This window comes from Tripterygium wilfordii, chromosome 21 (genome assembly GCF_013401445.1).
Source record: "Tripterygium wilfordii isolate XIE 37 chromosome 21, ASM1340144v1, whole genome shotgun sequence".
NCBI lineage: Eukaryota > Viridiplantae > Streptophyta > Magnoliopsida > Celastrales > Celastraceae > Tripterygium > Tripterygium wilfordii.
The window spans coordinates 13530424-13549422 of NC_052252.1; the positions used below are offsets into that span (position 1 = coordinate 13530424).

General features: G+C 35.8%; 1 protein-coding gene and 1 pseudogene across 1 annotated transcript; one reads left to right on the top strand and one right to left on the bottom strand.

Annotated features, from left to right (window-relative positions):
• Positions 1–1534: 1534 nt before the first annotated feature.
• On the bottom strand, positions 1535–2270 carry LOC119987644. The gene is made up of 2 exons (XM_038832559.1): positions 1910–2270; positions 1535–1806 (listed from the first exon to the last, which is right to left on the bottom strand). The coding sequence occupies exons 1-2, from the start codon at positions 2180–2182 to the stop codon at positions 1639–1641; spliced, it is 441 nt and encodes a 146-aa protein (XP_038688487.1). The 5' UTR covers positions 2183–2270; the 3' UTR covers positions 1535–1638.
• Positions 2271–11451: 9181 nt separating this feature from the next.
• On the top strand, positions 11452–18999 carry LOC119987954 (annotated as a pseudogene).

The window sequence follows — 18999 nt, forward strand, 5'->3', positions numbered from 1 at the left end:
AAAGATGGCAGGTGTGTTACCGGCAGGTGGAGAGAGGTGCAAGGGGAGAAGAGGTTTCTTTCACGTGGATACAATATCTCTTGTCTAACAATGTTAAGAACTAATAAAAAAAAGTTCATGTGGAAATTGATATCTTGTCGAACTTTATTTCACATGCATACAGTATATCTTGTCCAACTTTATTTAATTTTCATTTTTTTAATTAGCTTTTTCATTCACGTGCATCCACTCATCAGAAGCTTTTATCCAAATTCATTTAAAAGCTGACATATATGTTAAGTCTGTCTCTAACATTTATTTGTAGGTTTAAAAAATTTTACAAAATAATTGTGGCAGTGCCACGTAGGCTCGGGATGGTAGATTGAGAATTATTCTCAACCGGATGCTAGAGTGGAAATAAGTGTTGTACGGATGGTACATTGGAAAAAAAAATCGACAAATTGAGGTTTGGTTTATTATATATCACTCCCACGACCCACATTTTTTTAATTTTATGTGAGCTAGGCTGCATTCGAGTCAATGAGCGCTAGACACATTCCACGATTTACTAAATACATCCAAAAATCTCGTCAAAATATCCAATCTTTAAACACCACACTGTCCTTACCATATTAACCACAGATCCATCACTGTTTTTCTTCTACCATTTTCAGCCCTAAATTCTTCAATTTTCTTATTCTACCATACTATGCACATTGATTCAGACTAAAAAACTTTCATACCATACCTGCTTAATTAGATGACGTCGGAGCAGGAGGCGAGGGAGACAACGGTAGTGCCCGGAGTTCCTTGACCACGGCCGCTAGTGCCTCCGGGTTTAGCCCAAGGTCGCAGAGATACATATGCTGACTGGTAAGCAAGGACTACTTGATTAGCACCTAGTTCATTTGACACGCGGATAGAAAAACACGTAGCAAGTGATAGCATGACAGATCAGTAGAGCAAGTAGTCGCAGTTCAGTACAATTGCTAAGACTCCTACTGCTTGTTTTGCATTAGGTAGCCGACCACTGAGCAGGTCCAAGTTCTCAAAGCACAACCATTCAAGGCAGGTGATGAAGCAACATGGTCTTCAAAGTTTTTGAGGAGAGCATGATGTTTTTTTCGAAGAAGAAATTGATTTGGTGTCTGGTTTCTTTGAATAAATCCTAGCAGAGGATGAAGAAGAGGAGTGCAAAACATAAAAAAAATGGTGTACTTGTTAATATTATAATTTTAGCTGAAGTTACCTAGTAAAATTTGGAGTGTATATAATGCTCACCATCCGAGTTCTGGTCTGGTTTTAACTATTAAATGGACAAAAAGCTTAAGACAAAATATTGAACCTCGAAAACATGAATTCCCTGAACTTTAACATCAATTAACAGTTTGATTGAACATGATGGATTAGTTCTTTGAAAACAAATAGTATTTAATTGACTTTAAGGGAATCTTTAATAGAGAGGGGAGAAAAAAGACGAGTGCAGTAATCAAACAAAAAAAGAGGACAAAATTCGCATAAGGCCTCTACCCAAGAAAGACGACATTGTGATTAACAGGACAATCTCTGTGATAATTTAGCAGAACAAAAAACAGCCTGGATTGGTTCAATTCCCATACCTAGTGATTCAGAAGCATAAGGCGAAACTAAAAAATAAAGTCAAAAAGGGAAATCGGAATCATCCCATTGAAGGACTGCAGACTCCATGTTCTGTTCCCTTTTAAGCTTGTCCTTCATGAACCAATCGCATATCCTCCCTGCATTTAGCTCCTCAATCGCACCCCTTTCTTGCTTTGATATCACTCTTAATAGGTTCAGAGACGATATCTGAATAAATACCAAACCAAAATTAGATATTAGCATTCATTTAGGTCTAAGTCTAGCAAATCACAATAAGTGTTTTAAGAGAGAGCTAGCGAGATGTTAATACCGTTAAACGGCACAGAAACTTCTCATGAGTGCTCAGACCGGATATTTCTACCAAACCAGCTTCTTCTAGAGTCAAAAAAGTTTGCTTTTCATTCTTCTTCTTTTCTCCTCCTTGTTCACTACATCCTGTCACTCGCAGTTTTCGTCCATCAATCACTTTAATTGGTGCAAATCTGGATTTATTTTCTGTTTGTACCCTTGTTTGAAAATTGGAAGAAGAATTGGAGAGAAATGGTGATTGATAATAGCTATTTAGAATTTTGACTGAAATCATATTCAAATATCAGGTTGTCTTCTTCTTCTTCTTCGTCTTTCCTCAAAAAAGAGCAACCAAAAGTGAGGGCTTATCGATTCTCATTAAGGGCCTACTTGTGTGGTGGAGATGGGAGATAGGATTTTGGATTAGCATACTGGGTCCAGGAGTTGGAGCATACACAATCAGTTGTATTTGTTACTATCTGTCCATTGTGTGGAGTGCATTGCATTTGTAAATTGTACTGTTAATTCTGTAACGATCAATTGGAGTCCTTTCCCATTAATTTGAATAAATTACTGTGTTACACCTTCAATAAATTATGAATCATAAATGGGTCTCTGATTATCAGCTCAATTACATTAAAAAATTGTATTTGGTTCTGAACTGAATCTACAGAGACTTCAAATATATTCCAGTTTCCACATATGTATATGAACAAGAACAATATGTACATACACCCCTTTACAGATTAACAGAAAATAAACGAGACAAAATAAAACAAGTCCTTAATATTGTTGGACCTATGGTCCTATATGTCTAATTTTGATGATATTAAATCATTTATAAATGATAATGAAACATTAAAGCAATATTTGATTTATATGAATTGAATTTAAATGATTATATATTTTTGAGATAGTGCTGGAAATTAAGTTTTGAGAACAAACATACATGGACTAAGTTAGAGCATCAATTTTCCAATTATCATATCTTAACCAACTTAGGTCCAAATGACTTGAAACTAGAACCACATGCACATGAAGGTTTAATATATGTTCTAGGACTATAATCATGAGAAATTAAGTGCATCACATATATATTTGGTCATATGCTTAAATTCCGCCAAAACTAGGTTTTACCTAATTTTGTGCATATGTGTTCTTTGTGAACGTGGTGAACCAAATGAACTCCGATTTAAATGAAATTTCGTGTGCATCTTAGTTTCATCACTATGAACATATTTGATTTAGTAAAGTTCAAGAGAAAAGGTCATTTACACTGAGTTTGCAAAATGACTATGAATTACACTTAGAATTTATCGGTTTCACTATTAGTGATCTAATTGCTTGGTTGAGTGACCAAACAATTTCCGATTGTTATGAAATTTTACATGGACATTCTAATACATATAAAATGATTTATCATGCAGTAATATGAATTTTCTGGGTTGTTTTTCTAATGTAATTAACCTATGCGCTCTATATGAAGCTCTTTGAGCTTACATGTAATTGGGGAGTTCTACCTCCTATTTCCTTGTAGGTTAATCATCATTGTGGTCTCATATGGCTCAGAATTCAGTATGTTCAAGAGTGGTCGAAGTCCTGTTTCTAAGAATGAGCTTGGAGCTCTAGGAAACTATGAAAAATCTTATATTTGTCAACTTTCCACTAAGGCATTTAATCAAGTTGAATGAATCCAACATTGAGGCTATTGGTTGTCGTCTTCATGGAGATACAACTCTTTTCAAACATGTGGGACAAACCTTGTCCTCTCTATCATTAGTGATATATTCTTGTTTGACATTTTCACTCAAGACATGTGCTACCAAGAAAGTTAGGTTGGTGCAATCAAACAAGATCCTTGACTAAGAGATCACTTTTGAAGTCTTTGATTCAAAATGAAGGGACAAGATGGCATAGTACAATCTACATCCATGGTTGAGAATTAAAGAGAGTTTGAATGGTCAAGATTTGAAGACATACATTGATCAAATGGTTGTGCATAAGACAACTTTCTTGCTTGCAATTTTGGACTTAAAAAAGGAGCATGTGCAACGTCTATATGCTCTATGGTGGAGATTTGTTTGCTCAAATCATCAATGACCAATATTAGGAGCTGCAATGGATGGTAGAGATCAACTCTTGAAGTTTGATCCAATGGCTGCAAGCATAGGAGAGAATTGCCTTTAAAAGAGGTTCTTCCCTTTCATACAACTTGGAGAAGCATTTGCAATCTAGAGAGAACTTTGTTCAAAGCTTTCAAGCATTCAAGCATCCATTGTCTACTAAAATCCCAGCTTCTTCTTGAGCCACTACTCAAGGCCTTCTCACCATTTTGCTGCTGCAAAGAGAGGGTACTTTCACTTAAGCTCAAGGTGTTATTTCTCCCAAAATCACCTCACCTTACCTACTTGAAAATCCTACCCGTGAGTGTGTGATTGTTGTTATTGAAAGTTCTTCACTTAAATAGCTTAGTGCTATCTGTGAGAACCTTGGCTAAAAAAAACCCATTGAGAAAGTCCCTTTGTTAGGGCATATTGCAAACATTGAAGTTTGAGGGAGTTCTTAGAAACCCTTGGTTGTAAAGTTTGAAGATTGTCTTGAAATCTTCAGTTTTAAGGGTGACCTAAAAACCCTTGTGAGTTTTGTGGAGCTCTTGAGAAAACCACATCCTTAGTGGAGGTTGAAAATCCTAGGTTGGTGAACCTAGGTAGTAGACGTAGGAGAAGGGTCTCCGAACTACTATAAATCGTTGTGTCAATTTTTGTTGATTGCATTGTTTGCTTGTTGATTGACTAAGTGTTTAATTGTTTCCTAAACTATTTTGGTCATTGCAAGACCTTGCATTAAAACTGATTTTCTGCCCTTGTGTGTTGATCATTTGCTTGAGGTTGTTAATTGCATTAGTGGAGGTTTCTCTAAATCATTAGGACAAGTGTTTTGAATTGCAGAATTTTCTGAAACCTAATCTGTCCGTGAATAGCAGACTGCCTTACACTTTGAATTTTGATCTGAAATTTTGATATAGTATTTATTAAGGTGTTGTGACATTGCATATAAAATTTCGTTGCATTTCAACATCATTTGATAGGTGAAATCTGAGTTGAAAAATCTATGTGCTACTTGTTAATTGTCATTAATTTGTTTAAATTGAAAAAGGGATTCCAATTGGAATTTGGGGACACAATTCACCCCCCCCCAATTACATATGCAAGTAAGTCTAGAAAACATCTCCCTAATGCTCTCACCCTTCTTCATTCTAAAGGTCTTAAACTCGGTGACTAGCATGTTTATCTTAGAGTCTTTCACTTGACTTGTTCCTTCATGCTTCAATTCTAACATATCCCAAATCTCCTTTGCACTCTTACATTGAGCTATGTAATCAAACTCACTCCTAATAAGTGCAATGTGCAAAGTGTTGAAAGTAAGAAATTTCCAAACCATGTTTACAAACTAGACAAGGCTTTATATGGTTTAAAACAAGCTCCTAGAGCTTGGTATGAAAGACTTTGCACATTGCACTTATTAGGAGTGAGTTTGATTACATAGCTCAATGTAAGAGTGCAAAGGAGATTTGGGATATGTTAGAATTGAAGCATGAAGGAACAAGTCAAGTGAAAGACTCTAAGATAAACATGCTAGTCACCGAGTTTAAGACCTTTAGAATGAAGAAGGGTGAGAGCATTAGGGAGATGTTTTCTAGACTTACTTGCATATGTAATTGGGGGGGGGTGAATTGTGTCCCCAAATTCCAATTGGAATCCCTTTTTCAATTTAAACAAATTAATGACAATTAACAAGTAGCACATAGATTTTTCAACTCAGATTTCACCTATCAAATGATGTTGAAATGCAACGAAATTTTATATGCAATGTCACAACACCTTAATAAATACTATATCAAAATTTCAGATCAAAATTCAAAGTGTAAGGCAGTCTGCTATTCACGGACAGATTAGGTTTCAGAAAATTCTGCAATTCAAAACACTTGTCCTAATGATTTAGAGAAACCTCCACTAATGCAATTAACAACCTCAAGCAAATGATCAACACACAAGGGCAGAAAATCAGTTTTAATGCAAGGTCTTGCAATGACCAAAATAGTTTAGGAAACAATTAAACACTTAGTCAATCAACAAGCAAACAATGCAATCAACAAAAATTGACACAACGATTTATAGTAGTTCGGAGACCCTTCTCCTACGTCTACTACCTAGGTTCACCAACCTAGGATTTTCAACCTCCACTAAGGATGTGGTTTTCTCAAGAGCTCCACAAAACTCACAAGGATTTTTAGGTCACCCTTAAAACTGAAGATTTCAAGACAATCTTCAAACTTTACGACCAAGGGTTTCTAAGAACTCCCTCAAACTTCAATGTTTGCAATATGCCCTAACAAAGGGACTTTCTCAATGGGTTTTTTTTAGCCAAGGTTCTCACAGCTAGCACTAAGCTATTTAAGTGAAGAACTTTCAATAACAACAATCACACACTCACGGGTAGGATTTTCAAGTAGGTAAGGTGAGGTGATTTTGGGAGAAATAACACCTTGAGCTTAAGTGAAAGCACCCTCTCTTTGCAGCAGCAAAATGGTGAGAAGGCCTTGAGTAGTGGCTCAAGAAGAAGCTGGGATTTTAGTAGACAATGGATGCTTGAATGCTTGAAAGCTTTGAACAAAGTTCTCTCTAGATTGCAAATGCTTCTCCAAGTTGTATGAATGGGAAGATCCTCTTTTAAAGGCAATTCTCTCCTATGCTTGCAGCCATTGGATCAAACTTCAAGAGTTGATCTCTACCATCCATTGCAGCTCCTAATCTTGGTCATTGATGATTTGAGCAAACAAATCTCCACCATAGAGCATATAGACGTTGCACATGCTCCTTTTTTAAGTCAAAAATTGCAAGCAAGAAAGTTGTCTTATGCACAACCATTTGATCAATGTATGTCTTCAAATCTTGACCATTCAAACTCTCTTTAATTCTCAACCATGGATGTAGATTGTACTATGCCATCTTGTCCCTTCATTTTGAATCAAAGACTTCAAAAGTGATCTCTTAGTCAAGGATCTTGTTTGATTGCACCAACCTAACTTTCTTGGTAGCACATGTCTTGAGTGAAAATGTCAAACAAGAATATATCACTAATGATAGAGAGGACAAGGTTTGTCCCACATGTTTGAAAAGAGTTGTATCTCCATGAAGACCACAACCAATAGCCTCAATGTTGGATTCATTCAACTTGATTAAATGCCTTAGTGGAAAGTTGGCAAATATAGGATTTTTCATAGTTTCCTAGAGCTCCAAGCTCATTCCTAGAAACAGGACTTCGACCACTCTTGAACATACTGAATTCTGAGCCATATGAGACCACAATGATGATTAACCTACAAGGAAATAGGAGGTAGAACTCCCCAATTGCATGTAAGCTCAAAGAGCTTCATATAGAGCGCATAGGTTAATTACATTAGAAAAACAACCCAGAAAATTCATATTACTGCATGATAAATCATTTTATATGTATTAGAATCTCCATGTAAAATTTCATAACAATCGGAAATCGTTTGGTCACTCAACCAAGCAATTAGATCACTAATAGTGAAACCGATAAATTCTAAGTGTAAATTCAAAGTCATTTTGCAAACTCAGTGTAAATGACATTTTCTCTTGAACTTTACTAAATCAAATATGTTCATAGTGATGAAACTAAGATGCACACGAAATTTCATTTAAATCGGAGTTCATTTGGTTCACCACGTTCACAAAGAACACATATGCACAAAATTAGGTAAAACCTAGTTTGGCGGAATTTAAGCATATGACCAAATATATATGTGATGCACTTAATTTCTCATGATTATAGTCCTAGAACATATATTAAACCTTCATGTACATGTAGTTCAAGTTTCAAGTCATTTGGACCTAAGTTGGTTAAGATATGATAATTGGAAAATTGATGCTCTAACTTAGTCCATGTATGTTTGTTTTCAAAACTTAATTTCCAGCACTATCTCAAAAATATATAGTCATTTAAATTCAATTCATATAAATCAAATATTGCTTTAATGTTTCATTATCATTTATAAATGATTTAATATCATCAAAATTAGACATATAGGACCATAGGTCCAACAAATATGACTAGTTTATCTACAAAACAGCCGCTTATGGCCTAGTTAGGACCCCAACAGCTCAAATACATGATTGTCCGGAGAGACTCCTCTGCTTGCTTCAGCTTCTCATTCGTAAGGGCCTTGAAATTAACAGCACCAGATAAAAACCTAGTCTGCTTTAAAGAAGCAGAAGAAAAGGCAGACTTGACGGTTGAATCACCCTTTGAGGCCTGATCTTTCATTCCCTGTATCACCCACATCGGCGCCTGCTGTAAAACCCTGAATCCGTACCTCAATCTCATACACCTCTCATAAACAAACAAACAGAGAGTGATTTCAATGAGAGATTGGTATTGAGATATGAAAAATTGGATGGATTTCTAGGTTTCTGGAATGAGAGTTTGTGGAGGCACTGGGTTATATATGGAAAAGAAGAGAGATTCCGGTTACAGAGAAACAACCGGCTATGATGGCTGTATTTCATTGGAGGTTGTAGGAGACTAGTGCGGGCAGTGGGGTCGGATATTATGGGAGAGTGAAAGGTGTCAGTTGCATAAGATAAGATTGCGATGAGGTGATAAGGACAATAGGTAGGTGGATACCCGTAAATTATATTAATTTATGGATCTTAATTTTATTATTGATTTGAAACATGTGAGATTGAAAAAATGATTTATTCATTTACATCTTCAAAAAGGAAGCACTAGTTAATATAATTTGTGAGTGTCCACATAAAATAATTCTTACATACATATATATACATATACATATATACTGTATACACATATATACGTGGTAGGATTTTATTACCCTTTCCATTCTATGGTTTTGCTCTCTTGAAGACAAAATGAACATTTATTTGTATGGATTTCCTTGACGATTAAATATGATCATATAAATATTCTTGAAACCGAAAGATAATAAGTCAATATTAATCCCACTCCCACATCTGAGTAACTTCGAGGCTACTACAGGTTAATACGTCTACGTCTTGAAGGAATGCCGATAGGCTTAGCTGAAGCCCAATATTTTCAGCCTTGTTTTAGGCCCATAGTTTCCATCTATTGCCAGCCCCAATAATAGTATGCTTGGGCTGTGCCGACAGCTAGATCTGGGCCTAAAACAAGCCGTTTGTCCATTTCCCTGAAGGTCAATCACCAAGACGGCAAGAACCACCATCTCAAAACGACCGTTGGCATCACAAACCGAACGGTAACTACCCAATGGCCGCCATCATCGGGGGTTACGGCTACGTCCTATTTCAAAACTCTGTCGCCGTAGTTTGAACGTCTTGCTTGCATGGATCTTCTACATTCTGCTACTCAAGTCTCCAGTATCCAATTGATTTGCCCCAATCCTTCTCGTACACCCATGCGCAGGCGATTCTTCCCCGTAAGGTCTCTCCACTCGATTCTCCAATACCAGTCAATATCACGTTAGGTTTAGATATTTGAGGGTTTTGATTTACTAGGTGAGTTTTCTGATCGAGTCTTCCATTTCCAAATCAGAAAGCCAAGTATCACAGAGAGCTTGAAGCTGCTGTGGAGTGTGGACGCGATGGAGAGAGATGTAGTTCATATACTAAATTTGTGGTTCCCAAAATTATTTAGAATAATTGCAATTGGCGTTCATTTTTTTGTTCTTACTTTAACTGTTCCTTCGTTGTTTATGATTCCTTTACGTGTGATTTGCAGGTTAAATCATCCCCATTTTCTGCTAGGGGACGAATCTTGAAAAGAATTCTTGACCAGACTCCAGTCATAGTTGCAAACTTTGGGTTTACAGACTACACACCCAATTCTATTATTAGCTGTCACCAACATAAACTAATTAAGACGACAAGTTTGATATTTCACATCACATTGACCCAAGCTCTAAATATTTTTCTCTCTGCTTTGATTCTATATTGAACTCCATTAACTCCAATATACCTGTAAAGAATGATCCTATCATCTTCTTTGAGTCCTTTGACGCGAACAAATCGAAGCCAATCCCCAGAGAGCACTGGCTTAGGACCATTTCGATCATTTCTTCTAATAGAGAGTTTGAATCGCCACTCTGAATAGGAAGTGTTAGTAGCTTGAAAAGTAGTTGCATTCCTTCCTGCACGAATTGGGAACTCTCGCAAAGAAGATGTGGGAAATGTCAATCTATAATCAATATCAGTTCGTGACAATTGTTTTGCAAAGATCTCCTCCATTGTTCGAAATACAATTTTGAATGACAGATACAAGAAAGATATGAAAGAGTTGATGATTTAGTAGTATCCAAGAAGCAAACGAAAGTGGTATAGCCTGGTTGGTCGATCACTCGGTCTCCACACTCAACTGTGCGTGCTCGCGCGTGCATGTGGAGGGAAGGGGTTCGATTCCAACGGGGAACGAAGCGCTAGCATGCTAGTCCACTGGAGTTATATCCCACCTGGGCCTCGGCCTTGACTTAAAGCCCAGACCGTCTAGTGGGGTGGCGGGCTGGGTTAGGGTTTACTCTTGTGGGCCGTCGTGTAGAGCAAAGCTCGCAAGACGTGTCTGGAGGGGGTTCCCTAATCAAAAAAAAAAAAAAAAGTATCCAAGAAGCAGAAACTAATTAGAATTGAGTTTGAAGTGGATTTGTGTGGGTTTTATAGAGAATCCTTTTTGCTTGACATAATTTCTCCAAGGACTTAATTATTAATTAATAATTTTTTTTAATTGAATAAGAATATTTGGACTTGACATAATTTCTCCAAGGCTAGGGGATACGTCGCATATGTGAGAAACAGAGGACGGCACCGAATCCTTTTGACTTGTCTCTCTTCTCTCTTGCATTAAAACTCTCCCTACAAACGAGCATTTGATTCAACGGCAAGGATTTAGCATGCAGTGTTTTCAGAACTCACAATAGTTTTTTAAAAAAATTCTAACTTATAACGAGTTGTTTCGAAAGATCAAGGGTTAAACTGCACATTATATTTGTGTACACAACTATAGACACAAATACATATTTATTATATAATACATAGCCTCATTGCCATATATATGGTGGCCCAAGAGTCCCACCACATTGTACATTAAATAATCTAATTGATTTAAATAATAAAACAAGTATGATCACATATCTTATTCCAATAACAATTATAAAATTTTTATATGATATGAAGTCGGTAAAAAAACTGGGCGAAGAAGGGAAATGGAAGCTGCGCGAAGAAGGGAAATCGGTAAAAAAACTGGGCCCAATTGTGAAAAGCTTTTATTATTATTATTTTTTATTTTATTGTTCTTTCATCTTTGTTGTTTCTTGAAAGAGTTTTTTTTACATATAAGGACAAACATTAAAAATTGTATTTCAACATAGATAACTCTAAAAAAATTTTAGGAAAAAAAACAAAATTTATAAATTTATCAAAATGTCCTCTGGATATTAAAAACATGTTTCCTCCTCCTTATTTTCTCCCTCTTATTCTTCCTTGACGTCGACGGATGGAAGTTGACCGTTCAACCATTGTTTTCGATGAACGACCCACCGAAATAAAGCTATCGGTTAGCCCGACCAAAGCCCCGTTATTATCGACCATCGATTATCACTTGAGTCGCTAAAATTTTTTCTTGAAATCATGATCACCGCTTGGAAAAGAGTTAGATCCCTCCAATATGGCCAACGTCAACGAACTTCAACACCTCAATCAACTCCATAGACCAAGGCCATCACCTTTGATGCTTTATTATTTTTTTTGTGCTCTTTTTTTTGAAACTGGATCTACAATCTACAGATATTTATATTCGTTTCGGATATGTTGATATTATATTTGTTCTGATATGTTATCTATTTTGGATATGTTCTGATATGTTATATCAATTTTGGATCTTCCAACAGATAACATTTCGTTAAAGACGAACATATAACATTTTAACAAGACATATAACATTTAGCAATACATAGTACATTATGACATATATCAAATTAATCGAAATAGATAACACACCAGTTGTAGAACCCAGTTTCGAATACATCATTAAAAGAACAAAAAACTACAAAAATCACCATAGAACCTGTCGAAAATAATGATGTGGTCATGTGATGACAAATAAAAAAACAATAGTACCTACAAGCCACGTGGTGAATATGAACATATCTAATTCGAATACAACAAAAATCAGAATGAAAAATCACAAAAAATTTCATAGAACTATTGAATAAGCCATGAGGGGCATAAACGAAGCTTCCAACGGAGGTTATAAAAGAATTGCGTGCAGGAGGCGTGTATCATATTTGAGGATGAAGAGAAGAATATTTTAGACAATAAAACCATAAATTTTAACTTTTTGTCCTTTATGAAATAGTGTTTTAAACTATATGAATTTTATGGAACACAATACATTTTGCGGTCATTATTGAAATAAAACTTTTAAGTGAGAGACTTATCACAAATTTTCCCTTCTTAAAGCTAGTGATAAAATCCCACAACGAAAAATCAATAAAGTGGATAATGCATATGTATTATAAAAGCAACAACTAGCGACTAGCCTTCACTAGTAAAAGGCGTCCAAGGTCAGGCCCATCAACTCGTGTGGAGTGTGAGTGATAGCATAGATGGGCCAACATTAAACCTGGCCCAACTTTAGTAGAAAAAGACGGTTGAATCAGTTTGACCGGTAGGGCACTGATTACATTGTAATTGCATGTAAAGGATAGTCCATCTATTAGGGTGTGGGTTGAAATCCTGCCCCATCCTGAATATCCCTTGTATCAAAAAAAATTAAATTTCCCTCTCACTCTCTCTCACTGACCTCTGCCTTCAAACAATCAAGAGGTTCGCTAGTTTATTGGAGCTCATTACAATGGGTAGAACACCATGTTGTGACAAAAATGGGTTGAAAATCCATTGATTTAAATTTCTTGTTTGAGGGTGTCATTTTTTTTGACTCATATGGAGCTGTCTTGGCGGAGCTATCCGAACAACTCCTCAAGCCGTCTAGACAGATATCGCATATCTGTACTAGGGATAGTCCTTATAAATAGATTTTATTTGTAGAATTTTTTGTGTGAGCCGACTTGAGAGGGTTGTATTGAGTTGTAGACATTGGGAGAGTGTCGTCTAGAGCGAAAGAAAAAGATTTGGGTTAGTTCTTAGTTCAAGAGCTCATATATTTTGTAATCATCTTCAAATTAGTGAAATTCTTCGTTTTTCTTTGCCCGAAGGCGTAGGCAAGTTGTGTCGAATCTCATTAAATGTTGTGTCTTTTCTCTCTCTTTTGTTTCTTCATACATTATATATTCGAGTTTTATTCATTAATTTACAACAGAGTGATCATATGAACTTCATTTGTTATAAAATTTCATATGAACATTCTTACAAACTTAATATGATTTATCATGAGTAGAATGAGTAAAATTGAAATTTTCAATGATGATATTTATGCAATTAACCAATGCAGAAAACTATAAAGCTCTCTTATTTAAATCAATACTCTTTTTGATCATTTTTTTTTTGTTTTCGAAAGATATCATTGTGAGTTATGGCTTTCCAATCACATTGACGTTAGAAAAGATACTTAATTGTTAGAAGTAAAACAATGATTGAGGGTAGTATGATCAATAAAAAAGATATTTTAAATAATTTTTCCTTCATGAAATAAATCTTATTACACCTTTTTTTTTGTAATTAATGGGAAATGTACATAGTATAAAATTTTTAGGGGCAATTATCAATAGATCCACAATTAGGAAGACTTGTTCCAATAAGGACAGTCAAAAAAAATTAATTATAAAGACATAATTGATTAAATGACATAGATACCCATTTTCTTTTAATAAAATTACATAATTCTATACATGTACCATGCGAACTTCTCTCCCATCTCTCTCATGCATTTTCTCTACAAGCATGATATCATCAATTTTGACTTTCTCTTTTTTAAACAAAACTTCAAAATGATTTATCTCGCAAAATACATGATGAAATTTGAAAGAAATTACGTATTCTCAAGCAGCGTTAAAAACTCTTTCAAACAAGATCACTTATTGATATATTTTGAGATGAAAAAACATATCGCATGTAAATTTAATTTATCTGCATTGCAATGAATTTATCTGCACCAATGCATATGAATTTATCTGCACTGCATATGAATTTAATTCATCTGCACTACATGTATATTTATGAGCAGTGCATGTTTATTTATCTGCATTGCATGTTTATTTATCTTAACTGTATATTATTTATCTGCACTGCGTGTTTATTTATCTGCACTGTGTGTATATTTATCAGCAATGCATGTTTATTTATCTGCATTGCATGTTTATTTAGTGCAAATTTTGATCCTTGATTTGACCTATAAAATATTCGAATCTCCAAATATGTATTAGACACGAATATGTGGATATTTGAGTTTTCTTTTGAACACTGTGAAAATCATCTCAATCAGAGTTGAAACGAGTTTGTTATTATTGTCCGAATACACTGACGTTGAACACACTGATATCAAAAAATACAGCTCCGATTCATAAACTTTGAACCTGTAGTTGAGGATAGTATGATTAATAAAAAAGGACTTTTAAATATTTTTTCCTTAATGGAAAAAATCTTATTCACTTATGGATCCTTGTGGGATAAGAAAACTCAAACTGGACTTATTGAAATAAAAGTTTGATTTGAGTGACCTATTGCTAATTAACTCTTTTTTATGCAACAGATTAGAACAAAAAGCGGATGAGTCATGTTTTTAAATAATTTGCTCTACTGAAGAATTCACTACAAACTGAACATTCCCTCCACATCTAACTAACTGCCAGGCTACTGATAGGTATGATAATACCTATTATTTTTGGTAGAAATCTCCCCCTCTTAAGCATCTTTTTGATAAATAATGAGTGTATTTATGTGTTAATTTGTATTTTGATAGGTTGATTGCGGTTTGGATGAAAAGCGACGGAAAAGGGGCTGAATTGAAGAAAATGTCCACCGACCTTCTTGTGTTCAAATAGTCATAACTTTCTGTCACGTTATTGGAATCAAGTGAAATAAAAGGCATTGGAAACTAGACATCTCAAGCTTTTCGTAGCCTCTAAAATCATGCAAATCAGAGATCATATGGAGAAGTTATGATCATTTGAAGATTCCTAGGGCAGAGTTGGAGATTTTGGTGAAGAAGTGTGCCTAGGCGTGCGCCTAGGCGCACTATTTGTCACGCCCAGAATCATTTTTTTCCGCCCAGTCCAGCGAGCATTGACGTGAAGATAACTTAAAGTATGTACCACGCCTAGGATTGCGCCTAGGCGTACGCCTAGGATTGCGCCTAGGCGTACGCCTAGGCGTGAATTCAACACGCCTAGGCGCATAAAACAGCTTTTGGGCAAGTTTTAAATCGCGATTTGCCCTAGCCGCACAGAACTTTTGGACTTCGAATAGACTTTCAGGAGAGCGAAAACAGAGGGGAAAAGGGATTCTTGGAGCTTGGAGGAGGAATTCTTCAACCCAACTTGGATTATCTCAATATTTGGGGTTTATTCATGCCACTCTCTTCTCTCTTTGTGTCTTTCTCTCTCTATGTGTAACTAAACTACTTTTGCCAAGGTTAGGATGAAGCCTTGGGTTTAATGACTTTGTGTATGACTTGATTTATATATATATGAGTTGATTTGGGTATAAATCTTGTGTTTCTATGTTTGATTGCAATTTCTTCATGCTTGTTGTGTTTGGCCAACACTTTAGGCTTTTGGATGAAATTGTTTGAAGAATTTGCTTAGACGGTAATATGTCAAGTAGATTATGCTTCTTGAAACTCTTGATTATGAATGTGTCTCTCTTTAATTAGGTGACAATTTGTATGAATCCTAATCTCCATAGAACTTCATGAATTCCTATGCATGTTTAGACCAATAAGATGGCTAGAATGTATTTAGGAATATCCGACCTAGACCAATAAGATGGCTAGTAATCGATTTTAGGAAGATTTGGCTTAAGTGTGCTAAAACCGATTTAGGTACGGATTCGTTATGCCCGAATTAGGAAATATGTGTGTGAATTTGTTTCATTGCAAGTCATTTCCCAAGGGAGATTCTGAAGCCTTGGTGTTCATCTCATATTCATTAACTCATCTCATTCATATTAGTCGCATTAGTGATAGCTTGCATTAGCGTAATTTGCATCCTTATTCCAGGAAAATACCAAAGACACTTTACTATTTGCTTGTCTTTAGTTTAATTACCAAACCAAACAATCTTGAGTTGAACTTTACTTTTGTTTGCATTGTCTATACATGCATACAAGTATACATTTGGATTAGACATAACTCTATCCCTGTGGAATCGACCATTGCTTATCATTGTGCTCTAGTCGCCGACTAGTACACTTGCTAGTAAGGTTAAATTTAGACCCAACAGCTACAACGGTACAAGCTACTACGGCTTGAAGGAAAGCTGATGGACTTAACTGAAGCCCAATGTTTCTGGTGATGTTTTAAGCCCGTCTATTGTCCAATAACAGTATGCTTGGGCTGAGTCGAAATATCTGGGCCTAGAACAAGCCGTTTGTCCATTTCCCTGAAAATCAATCACCAAAGAACCACTGGTCAAAATGAAACCCATCACGGCTACGTCGTATTTCAAAACTCCGCAGCCATTGTTTGCATTTCGTGCCTTCCATGGATCTTCTACATTCTGCTTCTTAAGTCTCCAGTATCTGATTCATTTGCCCCAATCCTTCTCGTACACCTATGCACAGGCGATTCTTCCCCATAAAATATCGTTAGGTTTAGAAATTTGAGAGCTTTGATTTGCTAGGGGACGAATTCTTGAAAGAATGACTAGATTCCAGTCACAGTTCCAGACTTTGGAGTACAAGCTTTGGTCAGCTTGGGTAATGTAATTAATTGTATTTAGCTAAGTTGTGATTCACGACCATTTGTTTAACTAAGCCATGAAGATACATTTTGTGAATGCTGCTTTGGTGCTTGAAAGTTATATCTTATCACATTGCTTTTCCTGCACTTGGCGATAGAACTAGGTAAAATGTTCCCTCCCATTCCCTTGGTGGCTGAAGAGGACTCTGCTTTTTTACGTTCTAATAATTTGGTGGATTCTGTGGTAAATGCTGTAACTGATAAAGTAAACATTAATGGCAAGCCTCTCATGAAAGCTGGTGTACTGCAAACAATTGACAGGGGGTGGGAAGAATCCTACGTATTGGGTAGGTGGAGGTGTATCTCTGATCAGCATTTGATTATAAGGAAATTGGATTTTATTTTTGTTTCAAACTGTTTGGGATTATTTTGCATAACCAGTTATTAATTATACATCCATATGACCTGAAATTTACACCTTATTGTACATGTGATTGATTTTAGCCCTCTTCTGTTCTGGAAAAGATGCCATGGATTTTGTCTGCTGTTGCCTCCTTATGGTAATTTTTGTAGTAGTGTACTGAACTTGTGTGAGGCGCTGTAGTTGGATTTGTTCTCTGTTAATGATCAATAAGTCATTAAACTCAATGCAGGTGCTGGATCCAACTGATGGGACTAAAGGTTTTCTTAAGGGAGACGAAGCCTTATATGTGATATGGTTATTTTCTGATCCCATCTATTTTGTTTGATTCCTTAGTAAACGTTTTCCTAAATGAAGTACTTTGATGAAGAAACTAGGTGCATTTCACTTAATGGCTACTTCCAGGTTGGCAAACCTGATTGACTTGCCTTATGGGTATTATGGAGATAATTATCTCTATATCTAATTCATAGATTCTATTCTAATACTGCTAATGTATCACCTCACGAAATATGTGAAGATTTACAATTTTACTGAAGTATTGAAGGTAGAGTTACTTTAGCAAAGGGTTAAAATGTGAAATAGCATCACATGGCCTTTTCGAGTTTATTCAATGAGTGGTTTAATGCAGATTAACTTGATGGAATGATTACACTGTTTAATACTAAAGTAAAATGGTAATTTCATTAAAAAAAATTATCTTAAGCTCAAATGTGAATTTTGAATATTGCATGCATAACAAGTATTCCATCATAGTTCATCATCAATATATTGTTCAATAAGCATCTTTAGAGTGTAGATCTTCGTTGATTTTTGTGATCATGTTTTCTCTTTGAGCATTCCTCGTATGTCATGCAATGCTTAGATGAAATATAAGGCACCACTATTTTGGAGTTTACAATTATGATTATACCGACAACAAATATCTTGCCAAGGAAGATGAAAGTTAAAGTAAAATCACTTGTGTCTAAAGCAAAGATTTTTGATAGCATTCTACATGCAATGATGGTTATGCTGGGTAGGTTGGTTTCTTGGAATTCCTATTGGTTAGAGGCATACCTAAGATTTCCAGGTAGGTTTGGCTGTTATAGTTGAAGGAGAGATTGTACTGGGAGTTATGGGTTGCCCAAACTGGTAGGAGGACACGTCCTGTAAATCAAATGCTGAAGACAAGGGATCTAAAACTATTATTTCCGGCTCAGTGATCGTCATGGTTGCCCATGTTGGATGTGGAACATGGATGAAGATGTCAGCTGATAGCCTGATATGCTGGGTAGATCAGCCAAGTTGCTTGAATATTGGACTAGATGTTTAGTTGATATATTTCAGTTGGTATATGAAGCACGTTTTTGCATTCCATATAGTCAAATATGGGCGTCAATGCCACTTTCAGCTTCTCTCAATGCAACAAATGACGCATCTAGTACTAGTGATAGAGATATTCTTCTTTCGTCCATATGTTGTGGAAGGTTTGGGCTCTAACTATTGTATGGTACTCAATCATGTCTTCAAGTGGAATATTCCTTTAATGCTAGTGTGCCATTGTTAAAGCGAGAGATTTTTTTCCCTTCCTTTTGATGGATGAATTGGTAACATGATAAGACTAACCAATTACGATGTTCATATGCAGCCTGTGCAAGTACTTAATGGTGACTTCTGGAAAGGCATCTGCTTTCATTCTACGAGTGAGATCTTGGACACTTATTAGGTATCATCTGAACTGTAGTAAATATGGGCCAATAAGTGTCCAAGAGAATATCATCTAA

Excerpts from the sequence above, each read along its gene's own strand:
- LOC119987644 (XM_038832559.1), bottom strand. The coding sequence starts at position 2,182 with ATGATTTCAGTCAAAATTCTAAATAGCTATTATCAATCACCATTTCTC. Across the intron at positions 1,807-1,909 it reads AGTTTCTGTGCCGTTTAACG|ATATCGTCTCTGAACCTATT; the intron begins GTATTAACATCT and ends GTATTTATTCAG.